General features: G+C 32.5%; 1 protein-coding gene across 3 annotated transcripts in view; it reads right to left on the reverse strand.

Moving 5' to 3' along the window:
* Positions 1-20465, reverse strand: part of SCN1A (sodium voltage-gated channel alpha subunit 1) — a 70170-nt gene that overhangs the window by 17360 nt on the left and 32345 nt on the right. For all 3 annotated transcript variants that reach the window (XM_090280449.1, XM_090280437.1, XM_090280442.1), the window contains exons 12-20: positions 19694-19826; positions 18511-18749; positions 17123-17296; positions 15805-16161; positions 14114-14596; positions 10834-10954; positions 8888-9042; positions 7039-7212; positions 3837-3959 (exon numbers count right to left, since the gene is read on the reverse strand). In XM_090280449.1, the coding sequence (XP_090136575.1) occupies positions 3837-3959; positions 7039-7212; positions 8888-9042; positions 10834-10954; positions 14114-14596; positions 15805-16161; positions 17123-17296; positions 18511-18749; positions 19694-19826 (1959 nt within the window). The remainder of the gene's footprint in view (positions 1-3836; positions 3960-7038; positions 7213-8887; positions 9043-10833; positions 10955-14113; positions 14597-15804; positions 16162-17122; positions 17297-18510; positions 18750-19693; positions 19827-20465) is intronic.

Consider the following 20465-nt stretch of genomic DNA (forward strand, 5'->3'; position numbering starts at 1 on the left):
AAAACATCTTATCATTAACACATATGATAAAATGCTTTTGTTTTATTTCTAAGTGGGTGTTCAACTCTGCATAATTCAAATAAGTCCTGGTATATCAACGTACTTTCATTTCAAACATAAATCACATGTGCTTACTCAACTCTTTCTTAGTACATTTTGAAAATAACCCTTATAAACTGACGCTTAATGAAAAAAAAGAGAATGGTCACACAGTCAATACTAGTCTTATGAAATCAGAAATATTGCACCCTAGCGTCTGCTCACATATGTCAACAAGGCAAAAAATCAACTGGTGGTATCTTGTTGGCAATTTTCAGAACCCAGACCAATGTGGAAAATGGCAAGGGTTTCATGCCTCAAAGAGCATCATCAACTTGACAAGCTAAAATTTTCACCCCATCATTCTAAACCAAGGTCCCCCACCATCACCAATCAATCTCTCTGTCAATAGATAACTCAATATACACATAATTAAATCATACTGAGTGAAACTTAATAAAGATATCAACAGTTGGGGTTCAAATCCACAAAGGGTAAATACTCAAAGTTATTTTTCTCAAAAAAGAAAATTCAAGACAGTTGAAAATAGGGGATTAGAATGTAAATACTGAATTTTCCCTACAGTGGAGCAATAGTACCCTTCCCAATCCCTCCCTCATCCCACTACACAAAGTCACAGTGAAAGGATGAAAGGAAGCAAAAGGGGTAATACAGTACCCATAATAAAGGGCTGAGGGGAGGAACCAGCGCTCCACCCCATCCAAGTTGGAGCAAGATTATCCTATATAAAATAGAAATATATAGTTTGTTATTAGTTAGAAATCTGATATAACAGCACATTTGGTGTTATTTTTTGTATATGATACTCTCTGTCTGTTTCCCTATCAATCAAGACTTGAGTTCTTTTGAGTTCTTTATGATTTCCGAGATTCGGAAATTAAAAACACAAATTTAAGTACAATTTTTTTTTCACTCTAGATAGTCAATGACATCAATTCATTCCGTTCAATTTTACAAGTTTAAAAATTTGGACTGGAAATTTGAAATACAATAAATGTTTAAAAGCTCTCAGCCAGAATGTGCATGAAACATGCAAAACATAAAGTGCAACATGATGATAATTTGTTTATTACCTTCTAACTTCTTATCAAGCATTGTACAGCATGCTTTATTTGGTAATGTTCCATAAAAGCACATGCTTTGAAAAATGTGACAAAACAGCAAAAGTAAAATGAATGCCTGATTTACGCTTTTACACAGCTATTGTGATTTTATGCTTCTAGGTAAAAAGAATAAAATGAGAGTTTCTAAGTATATTCAAATCTCACTTCCCAATCATAATCATCATTATTATCTCCATCCTCATCATTGACCATGATTACATGTTTTACAAAGTCAGAAAATCAAAACACTTAGGAACACAAAAAATAGAATCCATAATTAGGTCATTTTGTCTCTACAATGCCAAATATATACTGAACTGATCAGCATTTTAGGGCTGTGTCATTGTGAGGCAAGGAACCAAATTCATAAATCTGTTAATTTAAATGATTAGTTCATCCCTTATCATCCCTTATATGGAGCTTGTGCTTTTAGAACTCCAAGTTTCAAAAATTTATCTATCCTTATAGATAAGGCTGTTTCTGTAAAACTTACAGGTAGACCCACAGGGCCGACATTATTGTGAAAATAACATGTTAAATATGGGAGTATGTGGCCATTTGATCCATGGTCAATTTTGAAATGTTTTTAAATGCTTGGCATTGTTCAGATTTCAAGAGACTTAAAATGTATTATAGTAGTCCCTTCTTACCTGAGAGGAATACATTCCAGGACCCCTAGTGGATTCCTAAAACCATGGGCAGTATTAAACCCTATATATACTATGTTTTTTCCCACACATATGATAAAGCTTAATCTATAAAGTAGGCACAATAGGAGATTAATAACAATGATAATAAGATAGGATAATTATAAGAACATACTACAATAAAAGTTATATGAGTGTTTTCTCTCTCTTTTAAAGTATCTTACTGTCTGTCCTATACTCCTCTTTTCACTTAAAGGAAGCAATCACTGTGAGGCACTCTTTGGCATATCCAAATCACCAGCATCACTTCTCTTATGCTTTGGGGCCATCATTAAGCAAAATAAGGGTGACATGAACACAAGCAATGTGATACTATGACAGTCAGTCTGATAACCAAGATAGCTACTAAGTGACTATAACCCTGTTCAAAGAGATGATTCAGGTCTTGGGTGGGACAGAACAGAACGGTGTGAGATTTCATCACCCTACTCAGAATGGCACACAATTTAAAACTTATGAATTGTTTATTTCTGGAATTTTCCATTTCATACGTTCAGATTGTGGTTGATTGTAGATAAGTGAAATAATGTATTGGAACCTTGAATGGGGGGAACTATTATACTTTCATTCAGGTGATAAGCTTTCAAGTGGAATGTATTAAAATAATATTTTTCTCCAGAACTGAAACTGGATATCTGAAACAATAAAAGGTGACATTTTAATTAGAAAATAACTTAATTTCACATACCCAGGAGAGAACTTACTTTAATATTTTAGTAAAACTGTAAGAATTTCTGTAAGAAACAAAATAAGACTATATTATATTATATTGTTTCTAATGAGGAAATTCTTATATATGTTAGGGAAACTGAAGGTAAGTTCTATGTTTCTAAAAAGTGACATTTAAAATAAATTTTATTTTAGAAGGACACATAATAAAGCTATCAATAACCTAGAAAATGCAAATGGAAATCCATAAAACAGCTTAGTTTCTATAAACATAACTAATATTTGGACAGCAAAAGAGCAACATTTTTCTATTTGAATCACTTAATTCAGCATCTTTATTTCAGTAAAAATATTTGATTTTTTGATAAACAACTAGTTTTTATGTTATACATCTCATATATAAATGCTTCATGCTTTTAAAATAGGCATGGAAAATATCAAGTAAGTAATGGCAAAATTTCTAATTGGTTATGAATTATAGAGAATGGCTTAATATTTCCTTAAAGTAATATAAAATTTTGTGTAATTCTGATAAATGAAATTTAAGTTATGGTTAATTTATGAATCATCTATATGAGTCAGATTACATTTATGAATCATCTATATAATGAGTCAAAATTATATTCTGTGTTATTATGCTATGAATGCTTTACTTCGTTGTCATGAAATAGTGTGGATTTATATAAAAAAAATCTTTAAGTTACTGTTTGTATAAATTAAGAATAATACCATTACAAATTGAGGCCATATTAAACATAACTTTAGAAAATGTTTAAATTCAGTCAATATTTAATATCTAACCCTAATATACTAAAATAATGTAAACTTTGGCATTATACAGACAAAATTCTGACAATTTAAAATTTTTTTCCCTTTACGCTTATCCTTAAGCACATGTGTGATATACACTATTTTCAATAAAACTCATAAAGTACAGTTTAGATCATCAAAATTGAGAAGCACAGGTCAAATTCACTTTAGTTGATTATTATCATATATTATTACATTAGTATTTTAATAGTGCATTTGCTTTTTTGTATACAGGTTTGTAAGGAAACTCCCAAGACAGATTAGGAAATAAAGTTATTTTAATAAGCACAGCAGATAAATGATATTGTATCATTTCAAGGGAGGCCTAAATTCTCTTGCATATCACCTAGAAGTAAATATGCAAAAGATAAAGTAGCAATTTTGCAAGGATTTGCCATTCCTTTGCATGCATTTTTTTCCTTTTTAAAATTTAGTTTAATTTAATATAGATCATAGGCAACACTTCCAGTTCTCTCAGTTTCCTTACCCTCATCCCTTCAAATCGTGATAAAGCTCTTAGAGGTCTCAGAGCTCTTAGTGTCCTGAGAGACTTGATGGCACCAAGTTCTGAGTAACCCAAGGCATTCGCTGTTAAACTGACCAAGGAAACCTGTGCCAATAAATAAATAAATACATTAATAAATAATGAATAAACAGAATTGTCACTCAATTTGTAGTCACTATGTGATATGACAAATATGATTTTTGCTTATAATTACTCAGAAGATAAATAGTTGTATATTTTCAGCAACTTTTTAAAATGTTAAGGAAATATTTTCAGTGTGAGGCAAAAAAGTAGTTTCTAAGATGTTAATTAAAAGTTAGTTCAATAAAAAACCTCAAATGCCATGTAATTTCTTAGTGGTTCAATTAATTTTTAGTAGATCAACTAGTCTTTAAAAAACTAAATAAAAATTAGTTTAAAAAGAAATAAATCCAACCGTAAGAAAATGCCATTGGTTATCCTTCCTTTATTTTATTAAGTTGAGGCTAAATATAGGGATTTGCCTGCAGCTAAATAAAATACAAAAACTGCTATTGTATCAGAAAAAGCAAGAAATCTATCCTGCAGTGGTATGTTCAACTAATTATAACTGATACTCAGAAATTAATGTGCTAAACCTCATTAATTTTGCAGCTGATTTTTCAAAGAGGATTCATTGTCTTGCTAATACCTTGGGGTTTCACTTGTCTAACATTTATTCCTATATAAGTAACTATAACTTAAAAAGTTATTTCATCATAAAACTCTTAATTTTTTCTATACTAATTTATAGCTTATGCCATAGTACCTGGTCCAAAATTGCCAAGCAATATTTATGAAATAAATAAATCAACAAATTTACTTCGTGTGTACAAAATACACAATGACTAAGAAATAAAAATCTTAGTTGTCTAATTCTCTAAATAAATAATTTGCCAAAACTTCATATCTAAACGGAGTTATAATTTCATTCATTTGTAAGTGGTTACTATTGGAAAGTTCCAAATACTCTGGACATTATTTGTGCAAAATTTTTTATTTTTAAGTGTAAGTTGCCTTCTTTTTATTATAATTTGTCTTACTTTAGATATGCTATCATTCCTTTTGTCCTCTGTTAGTGATTTACTAATCCTTATGAAATATAGTAGTCCTTCTCTATATCGCGGTTCACTTATCACGGGCTCACTGTATTGCAGGATTTAAAAAAATATTATATTTAATTATTTATCACAGATTTTTCACTATATCGCGGGATTTTGCGGTATTGTATATGTATGTTGTTAAAGTTACATAGGTTTAAGAGTGTAGAATATGTTTAAGAACATAAGTAGTGTTTATAAAAGTGTGGAAAAGGTTAATAAGGGAGTGGTAAAGGTTAATAAGGGACTGGGAATGGTTTATAAGTGTGTGGGAAGGGTTTATAAAGTCTTGAAATATATATAAATACTAAAATAAATGTAAGGTTCCTACTTCGTGGATTTTCACCTATCATGGGGCGGTCTAGAACGTAATACCTGCAATAAGTGAGGGAATACTGTAATTAAAATAGAACATTGAAAAGTAAAAGTATTATTATTGCAAAACTACAAAATGCTATATAGGTTTTCCTAAAATAAGTCATAAATGATTATTAAAAACCAACTTGTAATAATAAGATGTTAAAATATAACTTCTATTGTTTGAAATCTCAATATTAGAAATTATTTCCTTAATGATATGATGAAACAGTTCTTTTGGGGTTTTCTCTAAGATCTCTTATTTCACTGTAACATTATTAAGCTTTTCAAATAGCTCTGGCTTTGCCTTTGTTTAGAATTACAAAGATATAACATGCAGGACTCTTAGCTCTAGGAATACGTTCCACAAGAAGCCTGCATAGACCTGCTGGATTATTATCTCTTTTGGGGGATTAAACTGTTGCCTATAAAATCTCTGATATTTTGGATACACTTTTCTAAAGCTGCAATTATGCTAAATCGATAACATGAAATATGATGTTGAACTTTAACAAATTTGAGGGCAGGCATTTGTCCTAGGGCAAATGAGGTATTAATCATTAGGTATACAAATCTGTGAAGGTCTGGTACATTACTAGTCTACATTCTAGGAAACCTCTAATCTCTCTATAAAATAGCTTTTCCCTGCACTCTGTACACCTTACTTCCTATAGTGAAGTTATAATCTATATTATATACTCTTTAAACTTAACCTTTAAAAACTATAAGGCCAAGGAGAATTTTAAAAATTGACAGAAGGTCCCACCATTATGACTGTTTACACTAATATCATTTATGGGGTCAGGAGCCATAGTCACTGGCATACAGCCAATCAGTGGTGGGGCTGAGATTCAAGCTCATCTGGATGATTCACAATCGTCGGCAGCCGTCCGTCTCAAGAGACGATGGTGTAGCTTCTTAAGAGTCTATCTGCACCGCCGAGAATGGCTGTGCAGTCCGACTCGGGAGTGACACGGTATCTGTCTCCTTCCGTGTTGAATTGACATCTTACGATGACGCTGAAGTGTCCTCTCCAGTGAAGCTGAAGCTACAGAGCCTGGGCAGGGTGATATGGAGGGTCTGCTGTTGCCCATGCAGCAGACCCCCCCTCTCTTCGCAGCTGAAGGGTCCAAGGGAAAGACGAGTCAATACAGCTTGGCTTCAGGTGCGCCGCAGGAGTTGCCGGTGTTGACTACAACATCAAACCGCCTTAGGGATTCCGGCTCCGGATTTTCTGTCGGGGTTTACTCCCTTAGCCTTTCCCCTGAAGAGGTATGCCGCAAGGCAGCGGAGGTTTTTTGGAGTCAGAGTTTTCCTTCTCTGATGTGCCCTGACTGGAAGATCGAACCAGCGACACTTAGCTCGCAGGCCGACGCTCAATCCACTGAGCCAAACCAGCCAGGGCTTATGATTCACAATACGTATAAGGAATTTAATAAACAACATGCCAATTTTACCACTTCCCTACAAATTTTTTTAATTAATATTTTTCTAGATAATGACCATAAATCTCATTCCCCCTAATGCTAAATGATTACTAAATTAGTCTATTCTTACAAAAACTCCAGTATCATTCAGTAAATTAGTCTGGGTACTCTTAACAAAGCCTATCAACACAACATAGTGGTCAGAGCTTCACTATTTTAGAATTAGCATATAGGTAAGACAAACTACCTTGAATGGAAGAAAAAGATATGGAAGATACCTACATCAACAATTAAAAAGTCCAGCCAACACCAGGCATTGGTGAAATATGTTTGATAGCCATATGCCACCCATTTTAAAAGCATTTCCAATATGAAAATATAAGTGAAAACCTTGTCAGCATATTCCAACATTGTCTTAATTGTCTTCCGCTGATCAATATATATATCTTCAAATGCCTATAAAGAAAAGTTATACATTTTAGATTTCTAAAACTATTATACTCTATAGGCTATTTTTTCTGATCATATATATATGACATTCAATTGGAATAAGAGGACAGAGGAACAGTAGCTATTGCTGCTTTTTTTTTTCTCTTAAAAATCTTTTAATGAATCAAGGGAAAAGTTATACTCCGTAGTTATATTATAGCTGAAAGAAAAAAGTAAAAGCATAATTCTAATGAATTCATTTGACTTATTAGGAAATAGTTCCTGATGTCATATAGTGATGGTGCTATCCCAAACTGAAGTTATTTATTCCTTTTGTTTAATTTCTTTTGCTTCCTCTTATTGGCTTTTTGCCATAGAAAGGAGGTTGAAGAAACAAAAAGTGAAACTTTTATTTTTCATAAAGCAGAAATAGTAATTGATCATCACATCTCTTTCCCTTCATTTTGTTGATAGTTCATACTTCTCGGCAGAGACAATGACAGTAAGATAAAATTACTTCTCATTTAGACACAATATGTATTCTTCTAACACGAACCTTTCTTGATATTTGATGTCTAAGACTCACATTCATTTCAAGGGTAAAAGATTATTTTTGTAGCATATAGAGAAATTTATTTCATCAGAGAAACAGGCAGGAAGATATAGGTCTATATTCTAATTATAAACTTACGTTAAAGAAACTAAAGTAACTTTATTTCAATCAGGCAAGATTCATCATCTATCCATCTATCTACTATATATCTATCATCATCTGTCTATCTACCTATCTATCTATTATCTACATCTATCTATCATGTATCTTGCGGCTTAAGTATTACATTTGTGTCAATGTTTTTCTGAAATGCTATCTATATGTTATAGTTTACATTTTTGTAAATTATTTTCATGTAAATGGAGAGTCATTCTGATGTAAAGAAAATCTTCATATAAAAAGAAACCAGTCCTCAAAGGAATCACATAGGCACCCTGCCAAATATTTGTTAGCAATATTCATTGTTTCTTGAGTAGCATAAGAGTAGTCACGCAATTCAAAAGGGGCAGAGAAGTGGTTCCTAAGAACTTATTGACTATCCATAAAGAGATAATAATAATAACACAATTTAGAAAAAAAAAAACTCATCAGAATTTAGAAGTTATAGAGTCCCAATCACAGGACTGCCATTAAAGTCACTGGATTTGCCATGCTAATTTTACAATTAAAATATAAATAACTGAATATTCATATTCTTTGGTTATAATTAATAAACTGAAAGGAGAAATTTTCTGGGTTACTGAATAAGCAAAAATTAATAAATATCTTATTAGAAATGTATGCATGCTAGTAAAAGTAAGTTCAGAAATGAATAGTTATACACTAAGTCTACAGTCTGGAAGTATTGAAATGAGGTAATTAAAAATGCATGGGAAATGGGTAGAAGGGTGGGTTGGCGGGTAAATGGGTGGTGGATGAATATGAAAATGTACGTATGTTTAAGGAAGAGGTCATGAATAGGCATGAGAGTTTGGGATTTATCAAATAGGGGTGATGGCTGATGCTGTGGAAATGGAAATAGATGCACAGTGAGGGTTCAGAAGGAAAAGGTGCATTTACTAAAACAATGCAACAGAAAGGGTTCATGTCAGCAATATTAGATTATTCAAAAACTCAGTATTATATCACTTTTGCTTCATATTAACTCACCAGAGCACCACTACTAAGTAGAATCATAAAAACAATGAAAGTTTCAAACCAATTATGTTCAACTATTCGGAAACATGTTCTTCTCAGGTTCCACCATTGCTTTCCTCTCCCTTCTTCCACGCTGACTTGGCAACATTTGAATCTTTGTACACAGCCTGCAAGTATAATGTTCAAATAGGTAAAATAACTTCTACAGCTTCAATAGTAACTTCTGGCAGTCCCTGATCCATCTTTTCTTTCCTGTTGCCATCTCTAATTTGCTCAGATAACTCTCTAAGCCTGGAGTGGCAAGAATCCATTTATTAACTGTGTGAAGCTGTAAAAATTATTCAGAATCTTTAAATGGTTCCCTGGCTAATAGCACCTGCTTTTTCTGACTCAACTGTTATTGTCTAAGAAAGAACTTTTTAAAGGACAAATCAATGTAAAGCAGTTTTGCCTTGTCCTCTATCGTCCCATTGCACTTGGCTGAAATCACTGAGAAAAGGAGTTCAAACTGGAAATTAATAATAAACAGAAAACTTCCCTTTTAAAGAAGATATAGAGTAATAACATAGATCTCTTCAAACAACGCTAGTTTGTTACTGTTTAGGTTTTCTTTGTGTTGCTCCTAGAAGAACTTAGTGGTACTTAATTTTAAAAGTTAATTTTGTCCACCAAAATGTGATTTGCATGGCCCTGTTTTGTCATTCCCTTTCTACACTGCTTTCATTCACTCTAAAATCAGAATTAAATCAACAACTGTCTCTGAATACCTTGGTAAGTACCATGGAGGAAAAAAGGAAAGAAGGAAGGAAGGGAGGGAGGAAGGAAGGAAGGAAGGAAGGAAGGAAGGGAGGGAAGAAGGGTAGGAAGGAAGGAAGGAGAAAGAAAAAAAGAAAAGAAAACAAAGAAAAAGAAAGAAAGAAAGAAAGACAAACAGAAAGAAAGACAGACAGAAAGAAAGAAAGAAAGAAAGAAAGAAAGAAAGAAAGAAAGAAAGAAAGAAAGAAGGAAGGAAGGAAGGAAGGAAGGAAGGAAGGAAGGAAGGAAGGAAGGAAGGAAGGAAGGAAAGAAAGAAAGAAAGGAAGGAAGGAAGGAAAGAAGGAAGGAAGAAAGAAAGAAAGGAAAAGAATGGCAGAACATAGACTTTGCCCCCAAGCACATTACATCCTGGTTTTTAAGAAAAGATACAAACACATAGATGATAGATATAACAGTTCAAAGAGAGAAGAGCTCTCCTGAGAGAGTATATGACTGGTTATCAGGGGAATTAAATAGATGTATTTATTGTAGCTGTTGAGGTCTTTTTCACTATGGTCAGGTGAAGGTGGCTGAGAAGGACTTGGAAGGATGTGTATAATTTATATAGGAAATAGACAGAAACATTATATATCAGGGCTTTGAAGAAGAGATCACTAAATAAAGAATATGCAAATATATTCATCTCTTCAAAACTCAAATTCCCCAGAATATCTGACCATGGGAAATAGTACTCAAGGGGCGAACAAAGCTTTTAGGCCTCTTGTCCATATTGTAGCAGACTCAATTAGATACTGTTCAGTTACCAGGTATTGGACAGAGCTTATTTTCCGTTTCATCCCACAAGCATTGGAAAATGCCTTTGCAACTCATTTAATGAAAGTTATTTTAAAGATAAATTCTGCGTATGAGAATTTTGACCAAACTTTAAGATGCTATTTGTATAATCATCATTTTATTTTTTAAAAATGATAAATTAGTCACTAGTTTTGATTATATTAAAATACTTTTCTTCATGTTTATGATCCTTTACATAGAATGGGTAGAGATAACCAAAGCATAACAATAGATTATAAATCTCTTAGCATAACAGAGATAATTGAAATAGATCTACAAAGTTCTATTATGTGTGGTCCATCTTGGGTGATTGAGAACTAAAAATAACTTTATAAATGGAAGATTATCACAAGGGTCATTTTCTTTACCTTCAGTGAAACAGGCTTCAGGTTCAAGGGTTTCCTCAGGTTCCACTACAGGCTGTTCTTCTGCAGGTGCGCCAATGTCTACAGTGCTGCCTTCAGATGAGCTACTGCTTTCATTAAGTTTCTATGCAGAAGATGGACATAAAAGTACATAAATTTAATTTTGGTAACTAATAAGTAGCCTAGCAAGAAAGGATTAGTTTTACAAACTAATTTTGAATTCTCTTTAAAACAGATTTTAAGTTTAGAGCCAAAGCGAAATTGAGTAAGAAGAGGAAAAAAGGAAATCATCTATATTATCTCCTTTACCATAATTCACAATGGAAATATGAAGTCAGATTGCTATGTTATGGAGTTACAAATGGCCATCAGAAAGATGTACTAAGCAAACCACTGTCCTATGATTTAGAGAAACCCCAACATTTGTTTAAGAGGAAATCTCTTAATTTTCAAGTGCTTAGAATTTTATCTATTATTTCACTATTAATTTCTAGTACTGTATTTTGAATAGATAATAACCTACAAGATGTCTTCTGCTTTGAATTTATGAAGAAAATAACCCTATACAGTGTCTGCTGTTCTGAATTTATTGAAATTTATCTTGAGATTTAGTGTGTCATTAATTTAAATAAATATACTATGGACACTTGAAAATAGTAATTCTCTGTGAACATAATTTTTGAAATATACAGTTATAACCTGTTTACTTCTATTATTTATATTACTCAAATTATCAGTGTCCTTACTGAATTTTTCTTTGTTTTATCACATGCTAAGTTAATGTTATTAAAACCCTCATAATCAGTATATTTTATCAATATATTCTTATAGTTCTCATTGTTGAAATCAAAGATAATTTGGCTCTGAATAGTTTATCTAATTGGAATAATAATACTATTACTTAAAAATGGAAGAGAAAGCTTTTTAGATGTATGAAAAGAGTCTGTTTCTACATTAGTACATTAGATATAAATTCAGATAAAATACTAAAGAAATCGGATAACAGCAAAACTAAAATATTTTCAAATAAGTATTGTATTGATTTAAAAATCAGTAAGGTCACTCAATTTTTCCTTTTCTGTTCTTAAATTAAAATTCACTTTAATTTTGAAATTCACCTAATAAAGTCATTGATTCTCATATTTTTGAAATTGATAGGCTACTTCAAAAATCCATTTTAATGTTTACTAAACCATTAATCAACCTTTAATTTACTAACTTCCAAAATAAGCTAGTTCATTTAAAAATATGTATATTTTTACACATGGCTCTATATAGTTAAACTCTACAGTGACCTGAGTTATCCATGTATTTTTGGCAGGCTGACTTAACAAGGGAGCCTAGAGTATACAGGGACCATATCATACCTGAGGCATCTAACTTGCCTTGTACATAACTACTTAGTAACTATAACCCCAGTGGTAAGAACTCAGTGGCTTTATGAAACATCTTTTCTTTTTAAAAATGTTCTTTACTGAAGCATATTTTTTTACCCTGAGCATGAAAACAAAACAAAGCAAATAAATAATTTTTAAGAGTAAATGATTAAATGGTATTTTCTTTTTCTCTAACTTGATCTTAGGACATTTCTGCTTTTATTTTAGACTGGGTTTGTTACAGGGACCTTATTTATAGGGTTAATAGGAGTTCAAATTATAATAAGAGCTAAAATATATTTAAAATAAATCTGAAATTTAAGGGTAAAAAGGATACCAAATATGTATGTGCGCATCTATGAGATCTGTCCAGAAAGTATCCAGCTATGTAATATGAAAAAATAGAGACATTTATTGAAGAAGATACAAGATGCAAGAAACATGGCAGGTAGGACAACAATGCCTCTGTCCTCTTCAAAGCAGTCACCTTGGGACCTCACACAGTTCTCCCAATCACCGTCAGCTGCCCCATCATATTTTCCTGAATCGATCAACAGTCTGAAATCTCTTCCCTTTCAAAGGTGATTTTAGTTTTGGGAAAAGCCAGAAGTCACAGGGTGCCAAATCTGGGCTGTAGGGGGACTGAATCACCTGGGTGAATTGATGTTTTGCCAAAAACTCTGTACAAGATGTGATGCCAAGAGTGGGCACATTGTTGTGATGAAGCTGCTAAGCACCAGTTGCTTGTAGCTGTGGCCTCCTGAATCACCTGAATAGTTTCTACAGAGGAATGTTCAAGCTTAACACAAAATCTAATGCAGATTCATTGCTCTACTTGCTCAGTCATTTTGAATACAATGGCCACACGGTACACATGCTCACTCAATGGTGTCTATCGTCCCTACTGACTAGTATAGTGAAGTTGTCATTGTTCATGCATGCGCATTCCAGTCCACTCTCCTTGGCTGCCAGGTTACATCAATGTCACACATACTGCTTTCCTTATATTAACAATGGCTGGACTTTTTCTGGACAGATGCTGTATATATTTTTGAAAATATACTTATTTTTAAAGCTAGGCATGTACTATTTTAAAGGTGAACTTTTTACTATTGTTATATATTTAAGATATGCTTATATCTTAAGTCATACATAAATGGGATGCTTTACAATCTCAAAATATTAATATTTAATTGTGTACATTGTGCATTAGTAAATATTTCTAATGTACCCTAAGCATATGAAAAATTAAAATGACTTCTATTATAAACTCCCAATGAAACACCTTTATAATATCAAAGGAAAAGACACTGTACTGAGATTTAGTATTTTCATAGAGCACTAGAAAATATTAACTCAATTTCCACATCATCCCTAAAACCCACATGATTTCTTCATTAATCTGTATGTTAGAAGAATGCTCTTCAGTGGATAATTCATATTTACTAAATATTAAACTGTTCTTATTAATTGTGAGATTGGTGTTAGTCAAGACATATAGAACTGTAAACAAAGGTTCTAGGTTCAGTTCTCAGCCATACCCCACAATAGTTATATGATATTAAACCCCTTAAGCCATTTTTCTTATCTGAAAAGTTAGACACATTCCTTTCAAGATTATTATAATTATTAAATCAAATGGTGTTTATTCATTTCTTGGATTATTCATTCATTCACCATGTAACAAATATCCATTAATGAAGATAAAACTCATACAAAAACTACATTATTATTCAAATTATCAACCATCTTCCTGGGCTTAAAGGTTTTATTTATTAGTGAAATAAAACTTTACATAATGGCAAAAAATTCTAGATGAAATAATCTATAATCATAAATACAGGCAATATAATACATATATATATATACATATAAATTTCTACCTACAAACAACTACAAAATCTTACCTCTTTGCTTTCTTCCAGATCCGATTCACTACTGAAGTCCTCTGTGTTTAAATTTTCAAAGTCAGACTCTCCTACAGCAATTGGTACAGTCACAGTAAGACTTGGATTGTTTATGAATGACATGTAATCACTTTCATCGATAATGTATTTTTCAACACTGCTGCCAGTTCCTATTCCACTTGTGGTTCCATTTATATCTTTAAGATAGTCAAGATCTTTCCCAATTTCTGTTGTATGATTGGACATACAACTGTCTTTCTTATTGTTTAGATCATCAAGTGGTTTAATTTCATCTAAAATCTTTTTTTTCCTAACAAAGGATTGTTGAATAAATTCATATATCTTTCTCTTCACATAAGCAATTCCTTTATGCATCCTTTCCACAGCAATTTGAAGATTGTTCATTTCATTATCATCATCAGTTGCTGCAAGGTTGTCTGCACTAAATGAGCTCAGAAGCAAGGCCAGAAAGAGGTTCAGGACCTTAAAAAGAATGCAAATATGATTATAATTTCACCCCAATATAAAGAAGAGCAGATTGAGATCACTTACTCCACTAAATGTAGAGGAAACTGTTAAGTTCTAATAACTAGATGAGAAAGTAACACGATAGCATAGTGATTAGAAATTGGGCAATCTGAATTTGTGATCTTGCTTAATAGCTACTTCACTATACATATATCCTTGGGCAAAAAGAGGATTCTGTTGATCTCAAGTTCTCTCACTTATAAAATGAAGTTGAATGAATGCCTTAAGGTATCGCTAAGTTTAAAATTGTGTGAATATATAAAAACAGATTTATATATGTACTTATACAAGAGTCCTAACCTTAAAAATTTTAGTTTGAATTTATTAATTTAAATATATTATATAGTTTTATTTTATAGACAGTGATAATGAATTGGACATTAATTAAAAAATGACCATTATGACCCAGAATAAGAATTAGGGGTTTAACACAGGCGTGGACACTTGTTTTCTTAGTCTATTATATTTTTCATACCCTACTAATTAGATTATTTGACTGATTAGGAGAACTATTTATAAATAATTCCTAATATTTCCATAAGACTGGCACATTAATGTATATATTCTTTGGAATACATTATGCATTTCTATACTATAAAAAGTAATTAACTTTCCAAACTTAAGAGACAGCACTGTTGATCAACTACTCCATTTAGGTAATCTCAGGATTTATTAGCCAACACTTGTTTTGACTGAGAGCCACTAGAGAACTGGCCAACCCAGGTTGACTAACGCATTTGCCATATGACAGAGTGACTAAACACTATTGCCATAAAGGGGCAAGGAAATAGTAAAATCACTACCAACACTTAAAGGCACTGTGTTTGTCCTAAACCGGCATATTAGATCGGGTTTTCTCTAAATTGTTTTTAGACTTCTTCCCTTGTCTCTGAATGTTCCAGTATATCTTATTAGGCCTGTCTTCAATATGATACTGTAGTGGAATTCACATAATGTGATGAAATGATTGACAAAGTGGTGTTCAGTATAATTACTGTAGGGTCCCTGCTATATTGCTATGTTGTCAAAATGAGACTATAAGCATATCCAAGGTAAGAGACTTTTTAAATTATTAATCATAGTTTCTGTTTTGGATAAAGTAGTTGCCATTCTATTGTGCTCTTAATATATTTGTGAAATGCATATCTTAAATGGGCACATACCACCAGGTTTCCAATCACCATGACCATCATGAAGACAGTAAGGCACATGGCTTGACCAGCGACCTCCATGCAGTCCCACATGGTCTCTATCCATTCTCCACACAGCACACGGAACACAATCAAAAAGGAGTGGAAGAAGTCATGCATGTGCCAACGTGGGAGCTGACAGTCGCTGGCAATCTTGCAGACACAATCTTTGTAGCTTTTACCGAAGAGCTGCATGCCGACCACAGCAAAGATGAAGACGATGATGGCCAACACCAAGGTGAGGTTTCCCAGGGCCCCCACGGAATTGCCAATGATTTTTATTAACATATTTAATGTTGGCCAAGATTTTGCCAACTTAAAAACTCGGAGCTGGAAAATTAAAAAAAAAATTAATATATTTTATCCTGATCTTTAAAAGTACTACACATATTATTTTACCAAGAAATGATGATTAATATTGAATCTGTTACATCTGTCCTGCTGCTGAACCCTCTCAGGCTCACAGATAATTTTGGACCACATAACAAGAATCATGGTTCTATTTTAACCATGTAGATCATTTTCCCTGAGAGTAAATGTTTAATGATTACTTGGGGTCCAATTGTCCTTAATTTGTTTTGTGAAGGTGATTATAAGACATACCAAGCCTGACACTAATATTAACATCTGAATTGCAATGATCTCTACTGATATTTATTTGTTAACAGCATGCAAAGTAATATCATACTGAGCCCTAAGTGGGGAAAAGTGTTTATTATTCATTCATGCTCCTTTGAGACATTGACATAGCTAGATGTGCCTGCATTTTAAAAGTTGGAATATTTCCCATGACTACAATTCTTTCCCTGATGTGTGAGAACATATATGTGAATCAATGTGCATGTTAAATAATCCTACAGATGCCTCTCCTGTGATTTTGGGAAGGAGCATATTTTACAGAGGTAGAATTAGGAAACAATTCTGCCTGCACATCTATATCTGATAATAATCCATTGCAACAAAGGGCTGTTTATATTTCAAGTTACTACTAAAATGTGATATATTTTCATTAAAAATATGTTTCAGATCCAGAAATATTAACTGTAGTCATCTCTAGAAACAATAATTAGTCCAAATGGTAACTTCACATGACTATGCTTTTTGCAATAAAGTTTTAAAAAAACAAGTGGGGAAATTTTATCCATTGAGAAACAGTTTTTGACAATACAAATATTACAAAAAAAACTTAAAATGTTAATGACTGTATGTTCAAACCTATGACAATGTTATGCAAAAACCCTGATTATTTGATAGATGTTTTTGTTGTTGCTGTTTTGTTTTGCTTTTTTACCAATCGAAATGAACGGAGAACTGATAATCCTTCCACATTGGCGAGGCCAAGTTCTACCAAGCTAAGCGTCACAATAAAACCATCAAATATATTCCAGCCTTCTTGAAAGTAATAGTAAGGATCCATGGCAATAATTTTCAGAAACATTTCTGCTGTAAAGATTCCAGTGAAAACCTAAGATCAAAACAAAATTACTGTAATTCCATCAGATAATGGTAAAGTAGAATGATGCATATTTGCTCTTAGAACAAAATGTTTATGCTACTTTTCCCATAATTACCTTATTGATATCATACCTTACCTGTATTGCAGTTACCTTACTGGTATTATAATTACCTCACTGATGAGGAAAGAGGACTTCCAATGGGTTCAATGACTTGCCTGATATCATACAACTGAAAAATGGCAAAACTAGGATTTCAGAGCAATACTATTTTTAACCAGTTGTTCTACCCGTTACATCAAACTGCTTTTTCTCCAGATTTCCTACAGCACAGGTATTGGTAATACTTTGCCCATGGAAAATGTTATTCATCCACAAGTTTATTCTCATTTCCTTCAAATCAGATAGTTATTATATATGTATAGTGAATACAATAATATGTGCATTACCATTATCAATTTATTATGCACATGAAAGAATAAATTTACTTCTATAGTATAAATACTAGTGCTTTAAAATAAATAAATACTAGTGCAGGATGTTTTAATTGTTTTGCTTTTTACTATGAAAAAATTTAAACCACAAAACAAATATTATAGAAAATGCATGCATTACTTTAGAGCCCTCTTTCTTTCAGCAAATAAAAGCTAATATTCCTAACTTGAGTCAACTGACACCTTAATAACTTATGTTTTTTCAACACAGAAAAGAATTAAGTGGCAATCTTCCCCATAAATGGCCTTGTTAATCATATAATACACAAAATGTGCTGGAGGTTTTCAATATTTTATAGTTTTGATATAGAACAGATGGAAGTGGAAAAGCTAGAGACATTTTTTTTTTGAGTGGTTAAATTATTGCTTATAATGATGATGGCTAAGCAATTTTATTTTAGCCTTCTACTTCAATACAAATGGGGAAAATAGGATAATATCATTTTTAAAAAATGTGTCCTTAAGCTGCTTCTGCATCTTGAAAAAGTTATAAGTATCCATATTTTCTTTTCAATAGTCCTATGTCTATTACTTTCTCAGTTTTTTTCTCTGATATTAAGGGCTATTATTGTTGGCAAAATGTATAGTGTAGATAACTAGATATATTTTCCATCTTTTGGGAGCCAGGAGTCAGAAGTGTGGTGGAAAGACTGCTATAAGCTATTAAATGTAAACAGTTTCTTAAACAAAAAAATTGAAGACTGAACACATTTACCTTCCGATATGCTTACCAAGTTTCCTACTGTAAGCACATGATTGAAATGATCCGTCATGGGATAGTGCTCCATGGCCATGAATAGAGTATTTAAGACAATGCAGATGGTGATGGCCAGGTCAACAAATGGGTCCATCACAATCAGGTTGACAATATGTTTCACTTTTAGCCAATATGGTGAACAGTCCCAGATTAAGAATATGTTGGAGAATTTGTACCAACAAGGTGGGCATTTCTGCCTGGATTCTTCAAGTTCTAGATGAAAAAAATAAAAACCACCACCAAAAGAAATATTTTATGCACATATATACTTAGTTATTTCAGATCCACTAGACCTTTTTTCAGTTATCAACACATTTCTCTTTGCTGCAGAGTCAACCACTTTTGTACTTAAAAAAAGAAACTATTCTTTAGACTCCCAAGGATATTTCTTAAGACATACATACAGAACAAAGGTAGCAAAGAATAGTTTTTTTTCTTGTATGTATTGATAGTGTGGTTCAGCATTTGGCCTTAAGGTAAGGGAATGATCTTTTAAATGAAGTCTCAATAGAAACATGGGTTGAGGTAGTGTAGATATTGTGTGTGATTCTCTGTTAATATCTGGCTAAGCTAGCATCCTCAGGCTATAAGAGATAGGGCAGGGATTAATGCGATCCAAGAATCATCTTGCTAATTTGTCCTTATTTTGTGAAAATAACCTACCCCTCTCCTCCAATATTGAGAGTATTTAGGTTGATGTTGGGAGTCTTAAGGTAAGCAGAACAGAAGAGAGGTTCACTATGACTAATGGGATTAAAACTCCTAATATAAATGCTTATTTTTTATTTTCAAGGAATTCCCACACATAGGAAAACATTCGTTAGAGGTCCAAGGTCATTGAATTTAAATAATTTTTAAAGCTCCTAGAATTTATAAGTAGGTTTAACAAATAACAACTCTTGAAAAAGGCTTACTATATTCTCTTTAGAACAGAAGCATGAGCAAAAGTAGGTTTACAATTGCGAGTATGTGAAGCAGTTAATAAAGCTATCGTTATAATCATAATCTGCATGTCTTTTTCCATGCAAAAAACTGTAAACCTACTCTTGCCCACCTCTGTATACTGTTTCCAATGCACAAATAGAGATATTTGTTTCAAAAGAGACAATATAAGTTTAGTAAAGTTAATTAAAATGGAAATGGAATTTGTTACAGACCTTCTACTGTATTTGTTAAAATGCTGGCTATACTCATTGCTCTTTGCCTTTGGGAAGGATCTTCTAGAAAGTCCATGGACACTTGGAAAGAACTTGACCGTCGTTTTCTCATTTCAGTTTCAGTGGTTGTTCCCTGTAAAGAAAATGCTAATATATTAAATAATTAACTTGAGCAATATGATAAGTAAACAACCAATGTGGCACATAAATTTCATGAAACACATGCATCATGCACTTTCATATTTAATTGGTAATGGCAGATAGTGCTGACATATTGTTTTGGTAATCTGGAATGTCCAAACTGTCAACCATTTAGTCATACAGCTGAAATTGAGTTTTGTAACTTTCTGATTTCATAATTTTATGAGACATAATGTAATTTAGATATAGTTGATTATCTCTTGAGAGACATAGTTAACGGTTACCCTTAACAACTTGAAAAAGTCATATAAACAATCAAGGCATTTTATTTTGAACAAGGTAGCCATTTATTTTTAAAGAAATACAAATGATTGTAACCTTTCATTTTCTGGGCACAAGAATGGTTGGTCATTGATAACACAAAATGTATATTTATTAGTTATTTACTTATCCTCCCCCGAGGACATTTTCTAATTGCTTTTTTTAGAAAAAGAGGAAGGGAGAAAGAGAAACATCAATGAGAGAGAGAAACATCAATGTGATAGAGAGACATCAACCGGTTGCCTCTCATAATGCCTGGACTGAGTACTGTACACACACATTACCCAGACCAGGGATGAAACCCGCAACC

This window comes from Furipterus horrens, unplaced genomic scaffold (assembly GCF_987537825.1).
Source record: "Furipterus horrens unplaced genomic scaffold, mFurHor1.1.pri manual_scaffold_1, whole genome shotgun sequence".
NCBI classification, from domain to species: domain Eukaryota; kingdom Metazoa; phylum Chordata; class Mammalia; order Chiroptera; family Furipteridae; genus Furipterus; species Furipterus horrens.